This window comes from Notolepis coatsorum (genome assembly GCF_963971535.1).
Source record: "Notolepis coatsorum genome assembly, chromosome: 7".
Lineage (NCBI taxonomy): Eukaryota > Metazoa > Chordata > Actinopteri > Aulopiformes > Paralepididae > Notolepis > Notolepis coatsorum.
In genome coordinates, this window is record NC_140171.1 from 50,682,092 (window position 1) to 50,704,196 (window position 22,105).

Consider the following 22,105-nt stretch of genomic DNA (forward strand, 5'->3'; position numbering starts at 1 on the left):
CCTCTAGAAAAACGAAGCACAAAAACATAATTCAGAATGGTATAATGGGGTTGTGTGAGGAGAGCTGGCATTTCTTCAGAACGCTTGTTATGTTAAAAATCCCCATCTGCCTAACTCACTCGTGTGACTTGTTGTGATAAGGCTAACAAAATGCATACAACCAAAATGTTGATTGAGAGCGCAAATTTATTATTAACTCTTTCAGAGCCACGCCCCTTTGACCATATTAAGGCTAGCGTGCCAGTAAGGAAGTCAATGGGACGGGGAAATTTGCAAACGCCTAAACTATATCTTAAATTATGGCTATGGTCTAAAACACCCCTCGCTTATCAATGACTTGCAGTCAACATGTACGAAACGGATTGTTTTTTCATTGGTACATTTCCGTTTTATACCGTTTTGAATACGAGTATAGTTTTGGAGATCCAGAGAATTTCCAGAGAAATTCCGTGATAATAGCCCTTTACTGGAATACACAAAACACGTTGTAATTTTTCGGCTGATTTATGAATCGTTTTAAAATAAACACTAGATTATCGATAGTATATGTGTACTTATGCACGCTAGAGAAGCGGGCTGAAATTATCCATGCCGTGGATACGGCTAACGTTACGCACACACACACTCTGCGATGGCGGAGAAAAAAAACATCTGATTAACCCAAGACTGGTAACATGGAGTCCTTACCTCACATCAGATGTTCTGCAAAAAGATTAATCAAATTCCTGATCACCATTCCAAATATTGATCGCGTTTATTTATCCAACGTTATAGCACCAAAACACATAATCGAAAGCTGCTCCGAGCCTCCCCAGTGAATGTGGTAACAGATACTGCTTGCCCGAGATGGGAAACCCCGGAAGCGGAGTTTTTTTCTGATGCAGTCCCACCCAATCCAATCCAATGATGTGCAATACCATCCGGGAGACGATAGGCAGCGGTATTTGCCCTTTTCGAGCTCAGACCCATTCCCAATGATAACGTCAGGCTGGATGGATGAAAAATGTATGGATATTGCTAATAAAAGAAATAACGATTAAAACCAGAGTTTTCTCGGGTCTTGGCACTCAACGCATGGTGAGTTAACCCGACTCTTCTCGTGGTTGGCACTGGGTTAAGCTCTGTGCCTGAATCATTATTTAAGAAAATAAATTAGAAACTTCTATTCATTTTACAATATATTGTAGACATGAATCAATGTACCTTGTATAGACTGAATTACATCCTTGTTGTTTTAAATCAAAAGTATAAATTCAAATCCATGTATAGATAGGGCTGGGTATCAAAATGCAATACATTTATGGTATCGATCAAATTGGTTCAATACTATCAAGTATCGAGAAAATTCACCAGCATACCAAATTTCAAAACCTAAGTAATACATTAACCATGTTTGTTCCATGATGGAAGGCTGGTGATTGGCCGTTTCTTCTGTACAACCAATCCAAAATATAATGAATCAGATACAGCATACAGCACCAAGCGACACACACAACTCGGCAAAGTAAGGTATCGGAATCCTACACCCAGTCCTGTGTGTAGCTTCCTGTATCTTAAGCCACCCCAGGGACAGCAGCACAGTATGGTGACCAGAGGGAGAGATGTTATCTGCTTACCTTTGGAGGAAGGCCCACCCTGTGGAAATGCCGGCCCACCTTGGGGACCATCTCCATGGCGTACTTCTTCCCCCTGGACTTGGCTCTGTCGATGGCGCTGTAGTGGAACGTGTCGCTCGCCAGGTACACCACCTGGCAGTGGAGACAGAGCATTCCTCCTCAGAACACAGTCACTCGGGGTGCTTGCATTGGACTCCCATGTGCCTCCCGTCCTTACGGTCAAAAATTATTAAAATTCCATTTGATTTCAGATAGTTTTGACTGCTTAATGCAAGAAAAATCACATTCCATTCCTTGACTTGTGTCTTGTCACATGTACTTGTGTATGGAGTTCGATCTATGATAATTTAGGCGCACTAGAATCAATGCAGGGCATCATATAATGCTATATAGGCATACAAAATTATTTACAATTAGAATGTTTCCGTCATAGTTTATTTAGCAAGTAATGGTTTACTCAAAACACTTGTTTGCTCCCCTAGCTTAGTGTAATAGAGATCATTACTGATCAACATTGGCTCACCAACCTACACACACCTTAGTTTTGGGCACCACTCCCAGGCCCAGTTTGGTGTCAACCAGCGAGGCAGCAGCCTCAGAGAGGTAGCCCTGGTTAGGCAGCAGGCAGCCTCGGCCAAAACAACATGGACAACACAGCTGTGGACGGAGAGAGCGAAGTGGAGAGGGATGTAGAGAGAGAGGGGGAGAGGGAAATAGTGGGTATGGAAAGAATGGGGGGAGAGAGTCCAAAAAGATGGCAACAATCCAAATTATTTTGATTGCTTAAAACATTGCTTTATACATCTCACTTCCGTGTACAGAGGAACACAAAGCAGCATATGAAGCAGCGTTACCTTGTGAAAGTATTTGGTCCACTTGGGGTTCAGGTGACCGTAAGGCTCCTCTGACTTTGGTTTGAAAACGCCAATGATTTTCTGCAAAGAGGGAGAGACAAATGGACAAACGGCCCCTTTAGACAAAGAATACAATGTCTTTAGAGAAGAAGGGCGTAGAGACGAGGTGAACAGCAGCATGTAGTCTGACCTACAGAGTAGAGCAAGTGGGTAGAACTCTGCTCTTCACCTGCTCGCTCAGTTGGGACTCCCTCCACCTTCCCACACTATTTTGCAAGGACAACGTCTCCTGACCCCTTCGAGAAAGAAACCAGCTTATGTAGGTCTCTTTAGCAGGTCCAAAATGTGAGGGGAAAGAAAGAAAGACAGGGTTCCTGCCGGTTTCAACAAGTGACATTTAAGACTTTTTAAGATCACTTTTGAATATAATTGAATACATATTTCACACAGCCATACTGGCAAAACGGTATGAAGGAAAATGACTATGAAAGAAGTAATTCCATACTAAGTGCTATTACTGCACTGCTTACATTGATGCAGAGAAGTTATCGCAACATAGAAGTAACTTCCTAATCGAATAGATTTGTACACATCTTTTTAAGGCCTAAAGTACAGATGGAATAGAGAGAGGAGAAGACGGAAGAAGAGAGAAAGAGACCCAGAGACTCATGTCCTCTCTGCAGTGTTAACGTGGCGCTGATCACTTGCTGGATATCCGTCATCAGTGGGAGCACCATCATATCTCACTCTGAACTAGAACTGTCCGTGCATGCTTTTATTTCCTCTAGGCTTGACTACTGCAACTCACTTTTCACCCGTCTCCCCAAATCATCCACAGACAAACTACAAATTGTCCAAAATGCTGCAGCCAGGCTACTCACAAGGTCAAAAAAATCATGTCACATCACTCCCATTCTGGTATCCCTGCACTAGGGCTGACCCCTATTAGTCTACTAATCGGGTCGAAAGGAGCCGTAGTCGACTAACTCTTAGTCGAATAGTTTAAAAAAAAAAAAAAAAAAAAAAAAAAAAAAAATTATAATATATATATTTTTATCATTCTTTCCAAAAGAAAAGAGGCCTAGAAGCGTGGCTAACGCTAATGGCACGCATACCAGAGGCTAACTGCCAACGAAAACAGGCACAGAAAGAGGATTTCACCCATCTAATGAACACACTAGACTAGACAAATATCAAGATGTATCCATCAGTGGACCAATTGCATGCTTTTGCAGAGGACAAGAAGCCTTCAGTCGACTCCTTCAGACATTAAGCACCCCCACAGCCCAAATGGAATGATAAAAAAATAATAATCGACTAACGGCAAATTTTGGCCAATCATAGTCGACCATCCAAATCCTTAGTCGGGGACAGCCCTACCCTGCACTGGCTCCCGGTACACTATAGAATTCACTTCAAAGTACTCACTTTCACTTTCAGAGCAATCCACGGTCAGGCCCCTATCTACATCACTGAACTCATCCATCCATCCCTACACCAACACCGCTCACTCAGATCTGCCGATCAGCACCTCCTGGTGGTCCCCAGGTCCAGGCTGAAAACAAGGGGTGATCGAGCCTTCGAGGTGACAGCACCAAGGCTCTGGAACGCTCTTTCCCCCTGGACCTGTGAACTGCCCCCTCTGAAAACTCTTTTAAAAAAACAACTAAAAACACATTTGTTCAGACAGGCCTTTGGTCATACATAGGCACTTTTTCTTGTCCTCACTGTTCCTATAGTTTTGTTTTAATTAGTGACTCATGATTGTATCCAAATTCTTTTATTCTACTTTTTGTATCTGGTTTCACTGTTTTTTAATTGCCGTCTGTTGTTGTCATTTATTTCTGATTTTGTCTGTGTTTTTTATATTAAGCTGTAGTGTAAAGCACCCTGTGCATTCGTGCTGTGAAGGGTGCTATATAGAGCTGCCGCGATAACCGCATTACCGCGGTATCGCTGTTGCATCACGCTCACCGCAGAGTTAGGCTGAATACCGCGTCACCGCTGTTTTTTTATCATAATAATAAAGTTGGCTTGCGGCTTGCGGCTCTGCAGATATACCCTACTCGGTTCCAAGCGACCCTATTGGGTAGAAGTGGTACCAGAAAAGACATGTGAAACATTGCAGACCACTGACTGGTCAGAAGAGAGACGCGTCACACTTTGTAGCCTCTGAACGAAAACAGAACGCCGCCATCTTTACTGCCTCGCTAAGGATGCATTTCATTCAGGATTTGTTTGCGACAGAACCAAGCAATAAACAAAAAAGAATGGATTCACTGTGTATTCTGCCTTATTTATTGATGAAACAAAACCGACATCAACCCAATTTACCACCGAGCGGAGAGTTTAGTGTCACAACAAGATCGCTGATGTGTTAAGTTTGTTGTTGTTATTATTAGCCTAATACTACCGTCAGCCGATATACACGAGAGGTAACGTTAAACCCGGGTTTGCTTGGTAGAATACACAATGAGAGGTAACGTTAGCTTTGGCAGAATAGACGCAACGAGAGTCTGGTTAATGTTGTTATTGATTGATTGATTGATTGATTGATTGAAACTGTGTTAAACTCTGGCTTGCTGCAAGCCCTCGGACATCTATGCCCACGGAGCTTTCAGTGTAAGCAAGCGGCCCTGCCTGCATCCCGATTCCCCACACGGAGACAAACGGAGTAGTACCTGGCTGCAGTGGAAAAGGAACGAAGTACCAGGTGCCTAAAGCGGGTCGAGTCGAGTAGGTACTATGCAGTGGAAAAGCGCCATTAGACTAGAGGCAGGCAAGAGTAGACTACTAAAAAAAAAAAAAATGCATTCAAACTTTTTTTTTTTTTTTTGTGCGCACTGTGCGGTAATTACCGCGGCGGTAGGAAACATTTAGCAAATTCGTGCGGTAAGGAAAATATCAATACCGCGGCAGCTCTAGTGCTATATAAATAAAAGTCATTAATTCATCGCTAGCTGCATTCTTAAAACCACACAGAACAGTTCAGTAGTTATTTTCTTCCGAGATGCCTTAGGAACAGTTAGCGGTTTGATTCTCCTCCAGTAAACCAAGCAAGTCCTGACCTCTTCTCCCTGTTAGGTCAGTCAATGCTCCTTCCTCCTCTAACGTTTCTTTCACAACAGAAAAACAAGATAAAAGATAGAACTTGATCAAATTAAGGTGCAAAGTATTTTTGTATGATTACAATTTTCCCTGCATGTTTTAAGACAGATTTTTCAGCATTTCCCCTGACCTTTCAACGACTGACTTTATTTCCCTTGACTTTTAAAATGACTACTTCTAAATAACTTTCGATGATTAACTTTTATTAACTTACTTAACTTTATTAACTAACTTTTATTTTCTTCCATGACCCGTGGGAGGAACCCTGCTATCCTTGACCCTCTCCATCCATCCCTCTTCATCCATCCCTGTCCGACCCTCCCTCTGCGTCCCTCTCCATCCCTTTCCGACCCTCCCTCTGCTTCCCTCTCCATCCCTTTCCGACCCTCCCTCTCCATCCCTCTGCTTCAGTCTCCATCCCTGTCCGACCAACCCTCTCCATCCCTCTGCTTCCCTCTCCTCACCCCTTTGGGGTCTTTGACAAAGTAGCTCCCACTGGAGCCCTGGGAAATCCGCTCGGGGAAGACCTCAGCCTCCATGGCTTGTTCCGCCCTCAGGATGATGTCAGCAAACTCTGGGTCATCAGGGAAATGGTTAAAGTCCACACTGTTGATACCTACAGAGAGAGGGGGGCAGGGGGTTAGTCGGGAGGGAAGGCAAACAGCATGACGGGTGAAGTAGCCTTGAGAGACAGAATGTGCAGTAGTGTTGTCAAAAATATCGAAAAATCGATCATATCGATTATCGATTCTGAATATTTAAAACGGTTTCAATACTCATTTCCCGAAATATCGATATTTAATTATTCATAAAAAAAAATAAGGAAGTTGCATTGTTCATTTCAATACCTGTAATAGTACAGTAGTCCACACACACGTGCATTCAGTTAAGTTGAAATATGACTGTAATACAAACAGTTCAGTTTGTCAGGTACATGCAACACAGATTACAGTGTTTACATCTGTCTGCTTGAGAACATTTTCTGCAATAAAAATGATTGAAGAGAGATGAACAGTTATTTTTAAATGTGTGATCTAAAGTAGAGTTGTTCCGATACCGATAGTCCGATACCAGTATCGGAAATGCCGCCGATACTGCCTAAAATGCTGGTATCGGTATCGGCGAGTACCCTCTAATTCTGCGCTCCGATACCATATGACGTAATTTATCAACAACACTGCGGTCTGCTGAGTGAGCATTATAAAACAAACGTGTTTTTAACCGACCGTGAATTAAAGTGTCAATGCCATGTCATTTTTTATTTTTTTTATATTTTTATTAGTTTTTTTAGGCATTACAGTAGACAATACGAACGTGACACTTAGACAAAACAAACAAAAGACAAAAAAATAAAAAAAATAAAAAATAAACCAGATCAACACCAAAAATATATATATATAGTAGAGGTGGGCAATGGGCATAGATTAATTTTTTTAATCTAGATTAATCTATCTGCAATCCTGGATTTAATCTAGATTAAAATGTCTCAAAAAAAAAAAAAAAAAAAAAAAACCTGCCGAAGGCATTCAAAATATGTGTGTTCTACCCAAATAATGACCAGAAGTAAGTCCTTACTTTTTCTTTCCTCCTTATGTTTCTCAGGCCAGGTGGCCCATTACACCATGAGCCCATCTCCCGTTTCCAAAATGCATTACAGACTGTTTGAAAAAGCTGTTTTGCTATGATAATTGATAATGAAATATCAAAATAATGTTCAATAAGATGTACTTGTGTAATAAGTTGTTTTATTCAGAAGTTAACACAAATAAATAATATTACCAGTACAGTACAGTATCTAGCACACTCTCAGGAGCAAAACAGAAAGAATCATTTCAAACTTGAACTATGTGACATGGCTTGAATCAACTGCTCCAGTAGAGTTGCTCAGTGGCCAATGGTGTCAACTGTGGTTGTACTGGGCAGCTCCCAGGTGTGAATGGAACTGTGTGAATGTGAAGCAGGGCGTTCCTGAAAAAGAGCATCTGTGCTCAGCGAACCTACCCTGGGTAAATAAAGGTAAAAAAAAATTTATTATTGCGTTAATTATATTATCGCGCGATACTAGTATAGCGTTAACGCCGTTAACGGCCCAGCTCTAATATATAGAATAATAATATATATAATGTATAATAATAATATACATAAGATAATATCTAATAATATATATATATATCATTATATATAATAATAATAATAATAATAATAATAATAATTAGATTAAAAAAATTAAAATTAAAATAAAAAAAAGATATGTATATATATATAGGATATATATGAATAAAAGATAAAAAATTTAAATAAAAAGTTCTCAAGAGTATTTCGTGTTACAGAGTCGTTCCTATACAGTGTCCTTGTTTCAGGAGGTGAGAGACATAGTCAACCGTTCCACATACGAGATAAAGGGTTGCCACACCACATCAAATTTCCCACTTGATCCCCGTAAAGTATATTTAATCTTTTCAACTTTTAAATGGTACATTACATCACAATCTGCCAAATGAGGGAGGATGTTCATCTTTCCAGTTCATAAGAATGAGACATCTTGCTAGAAGGGAGGAGTAAGCGATGCAGTTCAGTTGTGCTTTTGGTACTGGTAGATGTAAGTCGTCGGAGAGAACACAAAAAAAAACAGGAAGTGACACGGTTCCAGTACCCGACCTGCCAGGTCTAAGTAGAGCTTAAATATGGACGACCAGAAGTCTGCTAAGCTAGGACATGACCAAAATGTGTGGTACAGTCCGGCCGGGGCTTGTTTGCATCTGTTACAAGTAGGACTAACCTCAGGGAACATTTTTGACAGTTTGAGTTTGGATATATGTAGCCGATGTACAATCTTAAATTGAATAAGCCTGTGTCTCGCACAAATAGATGAAGCATGAACATTTGTCATTTTAACAGCAGATACTTTCCAGATATGTTTGCCATCGTCCCGACAGAGCGCTGTTGACGGGGAGCTCTGATGGTTCGCTTGGTGGTGTTATTAGCATTGAACAGCTAACCGAAAGCTAGCGTTAACTAACGTTAAAGTTTTAGCTTTAACGTTACCTTGGCTAAAGTTGGGGCTATTCATAATCCAGCAATAATGGCTGCAGACCTGAAAGCAAAGTACAGCAAGTTGGCAAATGAGTATTCCAAGTTAAATCACATTTTCACCAGTAACGTCACAGTCTTTCCATCTACCGGTAGCTCATGCTAGCTAACCTAATGTTAGCTCACGTTAACGTTGTCACTGATCGACCACCTCGCGTACACAATTAATGACATGTTGCGGACAGCCATATCGGTGACAATGTTTAGCTTTTAGTGCCAAATGATAAGAGTCTGAGGCGGAGTCTCAAAAGAGAATGTTGAATTTATTGAGTTTATTGTGCAAAAACCACAACAAAAAAATAGAGCCTTGTGGAAGCAAGTGCAGCAACGAATAATGTCCGTGTGGAACTAATGTGCCAACAACCTTTCCGTGGGTGAACTCATTGAGATAGTTTTCAATTACTGATACTAATCTATATAATCACCTGTTGTTGAATAAATATCATTACTATAAAAAACAGTATATATAAAACAGTAAGTGTAAAAAAAAATATATATATATATTATAATTTATATAATGTTTTCTTTTTTTTAATGTATGCACTGGTATCGGATCAGTATCGGTATCGGCCGATACCCAAAGCTTAGGTATCGGAATCGGATCGGGAAGGAAAAAATGGTATCGGAACATCTCTAATCTAAAGATAAACAAAGGGTTTTAAAAGTGTTATCTTCTCTTATAGTACCAGAGAGAAGCTGAGGAGAATCAACCAGCAACAAAAGCAAAATTTATTACATTTTTTCTTTTTTTTTTACATTTTAAGATTGAACCTTTTCCCCTGTGGTATCGCAAATGGTATCGAATATTGATACTTTTCAAGGTATCGTATCGAAGTTAGAAATTCCAGTATCGTGACAACACTAATATGCAGCACTCAGGTATCAGCCAATACCCATCCATCTCATGTGTTTGATACACAGCTTTGAAAGACTTTGTTTATACACACACACACCCTCATGGCTTTGATACACAAGACACATACACACAAACAAGTGTTATGGTCTAATCCAGGGCTATTCAACTAAATTGTTCAGGGGGCCACATTGTCAGAAACCCAAGGGGCCAGGGGCCGGACTGCCATGGCGCCTCCCCGTGCTATGAATATATGTACACTTGACACAACACGCAACCACATTTTCACAACTTTTATTTAACTACATTGCAAAAGTAGTATACTTTTCAAAAAAAGTGCTTCATTTATGTGCCACATCTGCAACATCTCCTGCAGAAAGTGCTTCATTTATGACTGTGCAACAACTGCAACATCTCCTCTTCAACATTTCAATATAAAAATAAAATAAAAAACAAACAAGTGCATGATGTGCATCTGAACATTCTAACATCAACACTTGAACAAAAAAACACATTTATAGTGCAGCTGAGCTTATGAAAAAGTGCTTCATGTCTGTGCAACAACAGCAAATCACAGCATCTTATTAGCACTTATTGTCCACTCTTAACTCTTAAACATCAGGGGGGTGGGGGGCAGACAGGCCTAGCCTACATACACACATCTAATGAGAGCGATTGCACTTCTTTGACTGGGCAATGGCAGAGAAAGAGGGTTCATAGGAAGTGAGGGCTACCCGCAAACAGTGATGCAAATGCTCATTTGTCAAGGAGGCACGTTGCTTGTTTTAATGGCATTCATGTGAGAGAAACTGGATTCACAGGTGTATGTTGAGCCAAACATTGTTAGCACAGATATTGCCAGCGTTTTTATTTTGGGGAATGTCTTGACATGAATACACTTTATCCAAAATGTTGTGGTGGATTCATTCTCAAGTGCCTGCTTCAGAGCAGATGATGCATGTCAATTATTTCAAGTTGCAGGAGACCTTCATCAATGTGAAGTGATGCAAGGAACTCTTGTCCTTTTGTGGAAATAGCGAGTTGCAGGAGACCTTCATCAATGTGAAGTGATGCAAGGAACTCTTGTCCTTTTGTGGAAATAGCAGCTACATTGGCAAATGGGTTGCTCACAAAATGCATCAATTCTCTCTCTGGACATGTCAAATTCATCAAATCGACTTGCAAAGTTTTCCCTCAATTTATCAATGAAATCTGTCATTAATTGAGTGACTTTTGGCTCAATTGTTTTCATGTTGACATGAAAAAAAAAGTAAAAAAAAAAAGTAAAAAAATATATAATTTTTTTTATCATCATGTAATCTTTGGCGGGCCGGTCAGAATCATCCCGGACAGATGAGAGAGAGAGAGACAGATGAGACGGAGTGGGGTTGACAGAGGGAGGAGGTAGACAGAGGAAAGGAGAGGCAATTTGCAATGTATCACCTAGAGCAGAAACAGTCAGCTCTGGGACTTCAGTAGGGGAGGATCTGGGCTCTTTATACATTCAAGAAAACCTTTTATTTGATGATGTCGCAGGGATTGTCCCAGTGTATACAGTAGGTGGCCCAACAGAAGGATCATTCTGAATTACTGAAATTAAAATGTTTAATTTTCTTGATAGATGATCTCACAGTCATCACACGTATGAAGGAACAAGCTCAAACGGTGCCTTTCCTCAACTGAGGACCTTTCCTCAACTCAGGAGTCAGGACCTTTCCTCAACGCAGGACCTTTCCTCAACTCAGGAGTCAGGACCTTTCCTCAACTCAGGGCCTTTCCTCGTTCACATTCTTTCCTCATTCAGGACCTTGTTCACATTCTTTCCTCGCTCAGGCCATTAATGCACTGGTGTTAGGCTAAATAAAACGATAAATTATCATTTAGGCCATGCTATTGGGGTAAATGTGATGATAACATACCATGATATGGATTTCAGGTCATACTGCAGAGCCCCAGCACCACCTAAGCCTCTCTTTAAGTAATTGAAAACCCTGGTTGTTAAGCCTCTTCCTCCTGAGTTGAGGTAAAGTGGGTCTGGGTTAACACTATGATCGCCGGGAACGAGTTTTCACGTCATTCCGAGCCATGCTCATTCTGCCGAAGACGCCGTAACTCGTCTTTGATGTCAATATTTCAAAAATCTGTCATCGAAATCATATTTCCTTTCCGGAGCCCTGAGACACACTGCTGATCTCCTCTCAACTCTCTAGCGGTTCAAGAGCGCCATCTGGTGGCCAATCGGCAGATCGCCAACAGGATATTAACCTTTGAACCGGTAGTACTCATCCAAATGTGGTCCGGCCACTCGCTATAGCTCCCGCGACTCCATCTTGAAACACTGGATAATAGATCGCTCGCCCTAACTCAATAAACAACGTTATTTGGACGTATATACAATTATACAACCTGGAAATGGATCGGGCATTTCTACATCCCATAATAGAAAAAAATCTGTTCCACGCTCATCTGCCAGCGGCGCGAGGAAGCCACGGTAAGATTCAGCGTTATTATCTAACATATTCTATACTTACTGATCTGATGAACATATGACCCACTCTGGATGAATCATCTAACGCTGCCCACGGAATTATAAACGATCCCCCGCCCATCCGGTCATCATCAGATGATGCGTAGAAACGTCTAGAACCACGTCTAGTTGAAACTTTTTATCTCGCACAGATTCCTACCAAACTGTATTTGATCATCAATATAATGCATTTAGGGCTATAAATCACGTTCTGAAGAAAGCTGCAGAAAACGATAAAAACATACTTATACTTTAGACCATATTTTAGTATGAATATGTGAATGAAAAAGTTTAACGTTGCTACACCCTGAACAATACATATAGGACATTGAATGGGCCATAATAATGGCAATGTAGCAATAGAATTTAAAAAGTTATAGCCCTGCAAAGAAGGGGAACTTCTCCATAGACAAATAGAGCTGGCGAGGGATGGTAAATTATGAATTTAACCCATGGCGATTAAAGTGTTAACATTCAAATTATGTTTTTGTTTTTGTTTTGGTTAAGCTCCATTTGTGTCCGGATGCAACGCTGTAAGTCATTTCCTTTTGTTGGCCTGCTGTGCAGTCAGTTAGTGTTGCTCTGAGTGAAGTGACCCCCTGCTGTGACAACGCGGCTCTACTGACTAGGCCTCCCTGCGAGCCACACATTAAATATGCAAAAGCTGACTGAATAGACACAAATGCACACTCCAATGTGTTCAAGGTGTTGCGTGTTTACTGTATATTCACTCACATGCAGGCATTTGCATGTGAGAGAGAGAGTGCGAGCGAGAGAGAAGGGAGGGGGGAGGGGCGCAGGTGCTATCTCTGCTGATAACTACATGATGAAACTCTTAGACTTTGACCACCAACATTATGGAACAGAAGCCTGAACAGTAAAATCACTTGTCCACAGAAGATCATTCTATTCTCAATGCACTACATACAGGCCTATACAGCCAGCTGTGGAACATAATATCCAGCTATAATATAGAACATTTAAATCAGATCTGCCATCAAGCATCTAGAAACTTTCAGCTTTTTAACATAGCCTTGGTTTAGGCTAATGACTATAAATCATTAAAGCCTATAGATGACGACAACAAAAATAGCTTAACAACAATATATATATATATATATATATATATATATATATATATATATATATATATATATATATATATGTAGCACCCTGAATATTCAACTATTATTCAGAAGTGCTGACTTGGCCTTTTATCTCCCCTTTGTGCACAAAGACATGTTAACCAGTTTCCCTTGATATTCTCCTGAACAAAGACGCAAGTTTCTCCTTCTCTCACCAGCTGGAATATGGATTATAAACACTAACTGAATCATATTCAATTCACCCAGTTCTTCCTGTGGGGCTAGTTGGCGGTGCCAGCAGGGGGCGGCGGTGGCAGGCGGAGCACAGGAGGGAGGCGTCGAGGAGAAGCAAGCCACCTGAACGGAAGTGGAGAGAACCAGCCTCTTCGGCGTTGAACGTGAACCTGGGAAGACGTGTCGTTGAGGAGCCCCGTCGTGAAGCACACGGGTGACTGTAATTGGACTCAAGTATATTTCGGGTTATGATAGAAATATAAGCGTTAGTAGCGTGTTGAACATCCTAACGGAACAACCCTAGTGATACAGCAAGTTATCCTAGAAGCAAGCGGTATATTAAAGTGGCTAATGCTAACGTTATCCCCTCCAGCGAGGTGCCCCCGGCAAGCGTTGCCTGAAGAGAGCTGGTGGTTAGAGGCATTGTGCGCTCAGGGAGCGAAATTTACTTTTTGACTCACCGGCCAGTGGCGGGTAGATGGGAAGAGTCTACCCGCCAAGCATATTTCTTACCTGCCAACATTTTTTTGATTAAAAAAAAATATATATATATAATTATTTTATATAAAAAATGTTTTTAAATAAAATATATATTATATAATCATACTTGTAGTTGTATTATCTGCGAGACATCGCCACCACGCAATAAGTCAAAATGCTTGCTATCTGCAAACAGCTCCACTGTCTGTGTGTATACTTGAGTAGCCTCCAGCTCCAGCAAGGATTCTCCGGCCCTGCAGCTAGACCCTATATTCAGCTAGACCCTACATTCAGCATGCAAGGATTCTCCGGCGATGCAGCTGGACCCAATTTTAACGTTACGGTTATTTTGTCAAATCACATTCAACATGCCCTCAGCTAGAATACGCATTCAATCAATGTTATAAGACATTGATATCAGGAGCTATCTGTAGCTACTGCTAGCCCGGTAGATAACGTTAAGACAATTTAGGTTACTGGGACAGATCGATCTAAGTGAGCTAGCTAACGCGAGCTAGCTAACGAGGGAACTGAGGTATTATGCAGCTCATGGAGGTCCGATCTAGACTAGAGCAGACTGCTACCATTCTGAGAGCTTAACGTTAGCACTAGAGCTGCGGGCGAGCTGCTACCATTCTGCGAGCTTAACGTTAGCACTAGATGCTGCAGGCGAGCTGCTACCATTCTGAGAGCTTAACGTTAGCAGTGGCACTAGAGCTGCGGGCCGCTCTGTGTTGATACGAGCAGAAGCCAATAGTATCCCGCTGCAGGGCTGGGCGGATATGACTCGTTGCCACGTTTTTTTTAAAAATAAGAATATCATACGAACCGAATGCTGCTAACTGCCGGAGCCATCGATATTATGACTCTAGCTGCGCTTGGGCCGGAAATGAGACCCGCAGAGATTTTCAAAATAAGAGTATCATTATGAACTACACGTCCACACGCCACACGGCGGGCAGGGCTCTCAGTGGCAAGCGCCAAAGGTAGGCCTGCCGCGATAAGCAATAAATCGATTAATTGCCGCGATAATTAAAATTAATGCAATGATTTTGACGGGCGCGATTAATTGCTATTTGCGCGTTTGTTTTAATGAGGCGGAACCAGTGCCCCTTGTCAGTCACTGTCCGTGTTGGGAGGCGGGCCGCTGGCTTTACTACAGAGCAGAGAGCACAGCACAGGAGCTCCGTGGGGCAACACCACATAGCTTAACTACATTTCTCAATAGTGTTGCTCCTTTTAACCAAGTAGCGTTATTTGTAGTGTAACGTTAGCGTTTTAACGTTAGTAGCTAACGTTAAAACTAACTTAAAGTTAGTTGTTCACCAACAATCTCAATATTTGTTTTATTATCATTAGCTCATGTCGATCTACTAGTAGCATCAGCAAGCTAACATTAGCTGGCCCCAGTCCACTAGCAGCATGTCGATCTACCAGCAGCATCAGCAAGCTAACGTTAGCTGGCCCCAGCCCATTAGCAGCATGTCGAAGTAGTAGTAGCATCAGCAAGCTAACGTTAGCTGGCCCCAGTCCACCAGCAGCATGTCGATCTACCAGCAGCATCAGCAAGCTAGGATAATCACAACAATACTTCCGGTCCGGTCGGTGGGCTTCAAAATAAAAGTCTAAAACACCGGAAAAGACGGAGCGGTGGGCTTCAAAATAAAAGTTTTGGGAAATAAATTTCTCAAAAAAAATTATCTAACCGGTCGCAATAATATCGCTTATCGCGATATTTTCGGGGGCAATTAATCGCCCAGCAAAATTTGTTATCGTGGCAGGCCTAGCCAAAGGTAAAAACTGAGCGCCCCTGGCGGGCGGCGGGCTTTAATTTCGCCCCCTGTGTGCGCTGCTGCATGTTCGATTAGCAGGAGGGCCTTCTCAGACCCACAGAGTAGCTTCAGTTAAGGTAGCCATCAGATTATCACGCGCGCCAACACAGCTCGTCGACCAGCAGCTCGTCAGCACCGGCAGTCAGCAGCCTAGCACGGGAGTTCGTCTCGTCGGAGCAGAGGACGCCGCCTCTCCAGCAGAGGTCGCCACCACCCAGCACGCGCCTCCAGCCCGCTACTGCCCCCCTGCCTACCACAGCTTGCTAGCTCCTGGGACGAGAGCGTTCGACGCCATCTTACCACCCGGACGAGTGGTGGTGAGGGCGAGGCCGCCATCTTGGCTAAGTACCCCAGGCGGTCAGGGTGGGGGGTCAGACCTCCAACACCATCACCCTGAGCATCGGGTCCCCCCAGGGCTGTGTTCTAAGCCCCCTGCTGTACTCACTCTACACACACGATTGTGTGGCCAAGTTCAGCTCCAACTCCATAGTGAAGTTCGCCGACGACACGGTGGTGGTGGGGCTGATCTCGGACAACGACGAGAAGGCCTACCGAGAGGAGGTTGAGGTACTGGAACGTTGGTGCCAGGACAACAGCCTGCTCCTGAACATTGGTAAAACCAAGGAGCTGATCGTGGATTATAGGAGAGGACAGCAGGAGACACACACACCACTGATGATTAACGGGGCTACCGTGGACAGGGTGAGCAGCTTCAAGTACCTGGGGGTCCACATCTCAGAGGATCTGACATGGTCAACACACATAGACACAGTAGTAAAGAAAGCGAAGCAGCGCCTCTACCACCTGAGACAGTTAAGGAAGTTCAGAGTATCGGGGAAGATACTCCAGTCCTTCTACTCAGGAGCTGTAGAGAGCATCTTGACCGGAAACATCACTGCCTGGTATGGGAACAGCACGGCACAGGACAAGAAGGCCCTACAGAGAGGTGCGCTCAGCCGAGCGTACCACGAGTATTGCGCTACCTCCCCTGCAGGCTCTATACAACAAGAGGTGCAAGTCCAGAGCCTGCAGGATAATGAAAGACCGCCACCACCCCAATAACAGCCTGTTCCAGCTGCTGAGGTCAGGCAGACGCCTGCGAACCCCAGCTACTAGGACGGAGAGGCTTAGGCTAAGCTTCTTCCCCCAGGCCATCAGAGCCTTGAACAATGAACATTGAGAGACACAGAAACTGAACTATCCACACACGAGCACACACAAGCACATACACGACACGCACGCTGAGCACGCTCACACACTAGCAGCCACTTTAACACTCATGCCGCACATACGCACACTTATGGCCAGAGGAAAGGCCACTTTAAATTAGTATAACATCAGGAACAGTGTATTGCACTACTAAAGCTACCTAGCATGTCCTATATGCTCTGTAAATACTATGTACAGATACCGAGATGGCACACCATGTACCTGTTTATTGCACTGTTGTTTTTTACTGGATTCTATTAATATGTTGTACCACTGTATTTTATTGGATTCTATTATATGTTGTACCACTGTATTGCACATCGTCGCGGGCAAGACCAGCCGCATTTCATTGTATACCTGTATGCCGTGACAATTAAAACTCTTGACTTGACTTGACTACATTGGCACTTCGGTGACCAAGATCATATCGTACATTACACAGTGTGTCGCGGCCTACGGAGTACGGGCGAAGATAATGGTTGCTAACCACAGTGCATAGGGGTACCGCACAAACATTTCATGCCGGCATTCTGATAGTGGCTTTGGTAAATCAGATCACACGTCCATCTTTCTTTCACCAATGTACAAACAGAGAATCAAAAGTACTCCTGTAGTCTCGCGAGAGGTGCAGAAATGGGATTTGACGTCGGGGGAGACGCTCCGGTCTGCGTTTGACTGCACAGACTGGAATGTGTTCCGCGACACAGATAACATTAATGTCTACACGGAGACAGTGCTGGACTATGTTTGTACTTTGGTGGAAGAAACAATCCCCACTACCAAAATGAGAGTTTACCCAAATCAAAAACCCTGGGTAGACAAATCCGTCCGTGAAGCTCTGAGAGAGCGCACCAAAGCATACAACGACGGCCTAGTGGCAGGCAACATGAATGACCACAAGGTGGCGCGATACAACGTAAGGAGGACAGTGTCAGAGGCCAAACGGCGCTACAGGGATAAAATTGAACTCCAGTTTGAACAAGCTGACTCTAGAGCTATGTGGCAAGGGCTCAAAACGATGACAGACTACAAAGGCGCCTCCCTCAAACTGAACAGTGACATCTCCTTAGCAAATGACCTCAATACCTTCTATGCGAGGTTTGATGCTGGTAATAACAACACCAGCTCACAAGCCACGGCAATGGGGGGGGGGGGGGGGGGGGTCGGCTGCTGATGGAGGCGCAGTGTTCAGGGTAACAGAGCATGAGGTGAGGCGGACCTTTAAAAAAGTGAATATCAGGAAGGCAGCAGGTCCGGACGGCATCCCCGGCCGCGTCCTAAAAGTCTGTGCCGACCAACTGGCCCCAGTATTCACTGACATATTTAACCTGTCCTTAGAACAGGCTGTCATCCCCACCTGCCTGAAGAAGTCCACTATTATCCCTGTACCCAAAAAATCCAAGCCTGCTTGCCTCAACGACTACCGCCCTGTAGCTAGGGCTGGGCGATATGACGATATTATATAAATATCGGGTACAGTTCATTAACGATGCACTTTTTAAACGTATCGTGGATATCGTGATGTTTTGCCCAAGAGGCTTGTGTTGCGTCAATCTGGTCCACACGTTGACACTTTTGAACAGCGCCGCCCCACACACACACTACTGCATCAAAAGTTACTACTTATGATAACAAAGGCATTAGTTTTGTGGCATTGACGTTATATAGTTACACTTTCAATAACATCAGCGTATTTACATAGCAACGACCGAGGTCGACCTAGATATAGCAAGCATTAGCCGTTCATATCTCAGCCCGTGCTGACTCCGTTGTGCCCATTCTGCGGTCTGTTAATAACGTTTTCAATCAGACAGATGTATGGAAAGGCTTTTATTATAACATCCGTTGCAGTAAAATCATTATGCCTCCAGTCGTTTAGTCATTCTGCAGAGCTCAAAGCTAAACGTCGGCCGCGGCGAGCTACCGCTGCCATTGTTGTTTTCATTGAGCTCTCCAATGGCGGAAGTAAAAAATTACGCTTGCCGAATGACGCTTGCCGATTGGTGCTAAGAACAGCAGGGCGGGTGCAAGCAATGTGACGTAATTGGCAGACGCGACTGTCAATCAAAATGATTCTGTTTGCCGACTGAATGAATATAAACGTTATTAACAGATTGCAGCATAGGTACAATACAGTACAGCTCAATACAACAACAGTCAACAGTGGACTGGAGGATGCAGACCAGAGAAAGACTTTAGTCTTGTTTACATCAGGGTCCCCCATTTTCAATTCATCATATTTCATATCTAAATCATATAATATCTCATTGCTAAATATATGCAATATATAATCTAATAATCCAATAATCTAAATCTAATATATAATATAAAAATGCTAAATGCATGGGTATTTTATTTTGTCTTTAATGTTAGCTTGCAAACTCAAATACTGTCTTGGTAAGCCTCATAATGAATTGTTTGGGGAAAAAAAGAAAAACATCGTGATGCGTATCGTGTATCGCCGAAAGGTCAGAAAATATCGTGATATCATATTTAGGCCATATCGCCCAGCCCTACCTGTAGCTCTCACCTCCATAGCCATGAAGTGCTTTGAGAAGCTAGTAAAGGGCTACATCTGCTCCTCCCTCCCCATCAACATGGACCCCCTGCAATTTGCATACCGCCCCAACAGGTCCACGGAGGACGCCATAGCCCATGTGCTGCACACAGCAGCATCACACCTGGACAAGAGGCAGGGGAACTATGTGAGAATGCTATTCATCGACTACAGCTCGGCATTCAATACCATAGTCCCCTCCATACTCATAGCCAAGCTCAGGGACCTGGGCTTGAACTATGACCTCTGCCAGTGGGTCTTGGACTTCCTGACTGGCAGACCCCAGGTGGTGAGAGCAGGCAACTGCACCTCCTCATCCATCACCCTCAACATAGGGGCCCCCCAGGGCTGTGTTCTGAGTCCCCTCCTCTACTCCCTGTACACACACGACTGTGTGGCTCAGCGGAGTAGCAATACAATCATCAAATTTGCTGACGACACAGTGGTGGTGGGCCTGATCTCTGCCAACGATGAGAGGGCCTACCTGGAAGAGGTCAAGGTCCTGGCGGGATGGTGCCAGGAAAACAGCCTCTCCCTGAACATCAGCAAAACAAAGGAGATGATTGTGGACTTCAGGAGGTCGGGGGTCAAGGACTACAGCCCCCTCAGCATCGACGGGGCACCGGTTGAGAGAGTCAACAGCTTTAAGTACCTCGGAGCCTACATATCCGAGGACTTGACATGGACCACACACATTGACAGTGTTGTGAAGAAGGCACGACAACGCCTCTACTTCCTCAGGCGCCTAAGTCAGTCAGAAGATCCTTAAGAACTTCTACTCATGTACAATAGAGAGCATCTTGACCGGCAACATCACCTCCTGGTTTGGGAATAGCACTGCACAAGACCGAAGCAGACTACAAAGAGTGACACGTTCAGCCAAACGCACAATTGGAGGGGGGCTCCCCACCCTCCAGAACATTTACAACAAGCGTTGCAAGGGCAAGGCTAAGAGAATCATTAAAGACTCCAGTCACCCGAACAACTGCCTCTTTGAACTGCTGCGGTCAGGCAAGCGATACCGGAGTCTCAAGGCGAGCACAGAAAGACTCAGAAGAAGCTTCTATCCCCAGGCCATCAGGCTGCTAAACGAACAATGAACACTACACAACAACAACCACCAAACGCACATAGCACACACATCCACACGCACACACTCACTTTAAACAAACACACTGTAGCACCCACTCCCCACACTTTATATTTATTGATGAAGGATTGCACTACAACTCGTACACCTTACTGTAAATTGTACCTAAATTGTACCTCATCCCATTTCTGCTTTGCACTATATAGTACTGTACATTAGTACACTGCATAGTATTGTATATTATATGGTAACTCAGAACATTGTACATATGTCTATACCGAACACTGTGACCTCATTTTCTTCTTCTAAATTACATGCTATACTATGTTATTTGATACCATCTTGTCTAGCACAGTCTCTGGAGCGTAACAGTAAGAAGCATTTTGTATGAAAGTATTCTGTACTTCTGTATGACAACTATTAAAGAAACTTGAAACATTAGTTAGGACTTTTGTTTGGTAAAGTGGGCCCACATTTTCATTTAATTTGAGTGTGATAACGTGTATGTTCATTCATAATAATTTCCCATCCAGTTAACCCCTCTCTTCTTGGGGGTAACGTAATGCTGCCATATATGTAAAGCCTTAGAGAGGTATTATTATTATTGGTACTAGCCCAGACGTGGGTAATGAGTCAGTTACATTGGAGTCTGCAATATCTGGGTCTATTATCTTTGGGTCTGCAATATCTGAGTCTATATTATTTGGGTGTACAATATCCGTTATCTGCAAGGTATTGAGTTACAACTCTAATAATAGGAGAACTACATTTCATTTGACCCAGTGCTATTGAATATTTGTAACTGACCAGTCCTTAAATAACACTAAAGGATGTAGATGGGAGTCTTGTGTGCATGTCAATTCCTGAGCCTTAACATTAACCCTTTTGGTGCGGGTAACATTAATACATTTAACTCTTTCATACCCACCTTCCCCTTTCAGTTATTAAGGTCTCTGGTGTCACTGTGGGAGGGTACTGCTTGCGGGAGGAACACATCTATTTATTCATATAACAGTCACTAGGTGTGGGAGGGTTAACGGAGGTATTGGGGGAAGTGAGAGCGAGTTGGGGAGTACTGCTGACTAGGGCTGCAACGATTAGTCGACATAATCGACGATGTCGATTATAAAAAATCGTTGACGAGAAATTGTTGCGTCGATTAGTCATAAAAAAAAAATTCTCTTTGTGAGAGTGGCTTCTCAGGGTTCCAGACAACATCATAACATGATGATCCCATAGCAAATTTTGGACATTGAAAACATTGTTCCCCTGCAGGAGATGATGATCAGACTAGACACACAATACATTACACACGCACTCCTCTCACTCACACACAGCGATCAGAGTAAGACACACACATACACACTCCTCTCACTCACACACAGCGATCAGAGTAAGACACACACACATTCACACTCCTCTCTCTCACACACAGCGATCAGAGTAAGACACACACACATTCACACTCCTCTCACTCACACACAGCGATCAGAGTAAGACACACACACATACACTCCTCTCACTCACACACAGCGATCAGAGTAAGACACACACACATACACAAATTACA

General features: G+C 43.2%; 1 protein-coding gene across 1 annotated transcript in view; it reads right to left on the reverse strand.

Moving 5' to 3' along the window:
• The window catches only part of pi4k2b (phosphatidylinositol 4-kinase type 2 beta), a 44,629-nt gene that overhangs the window by 19,705 nt on the left and 2,819 nt on the right, over nt 1-22,105 (reverse strand). The window contains exons 2-5 of the mRNA XM_084318842.1: nt 6,043-6,194; nt 2,471-2,551; nt 2,154-2,273; nt 1,617-1,748 (exon numbers count right to left, since the gene is read on the reverse strand). Coding sequence (XP_084174968.1) covers nt 1,617-1,748; nt 2,154-2,273; nt 2,471-2,551; nt 6,043-6,194 — 485 coding nt within the window. The remainder of the gene's footprint in view (nt 1-1,616; nt 1,749-2,153; nt 2,274-2,470; nt 2,552-6,042; nt 6,195-22,105) is intronic.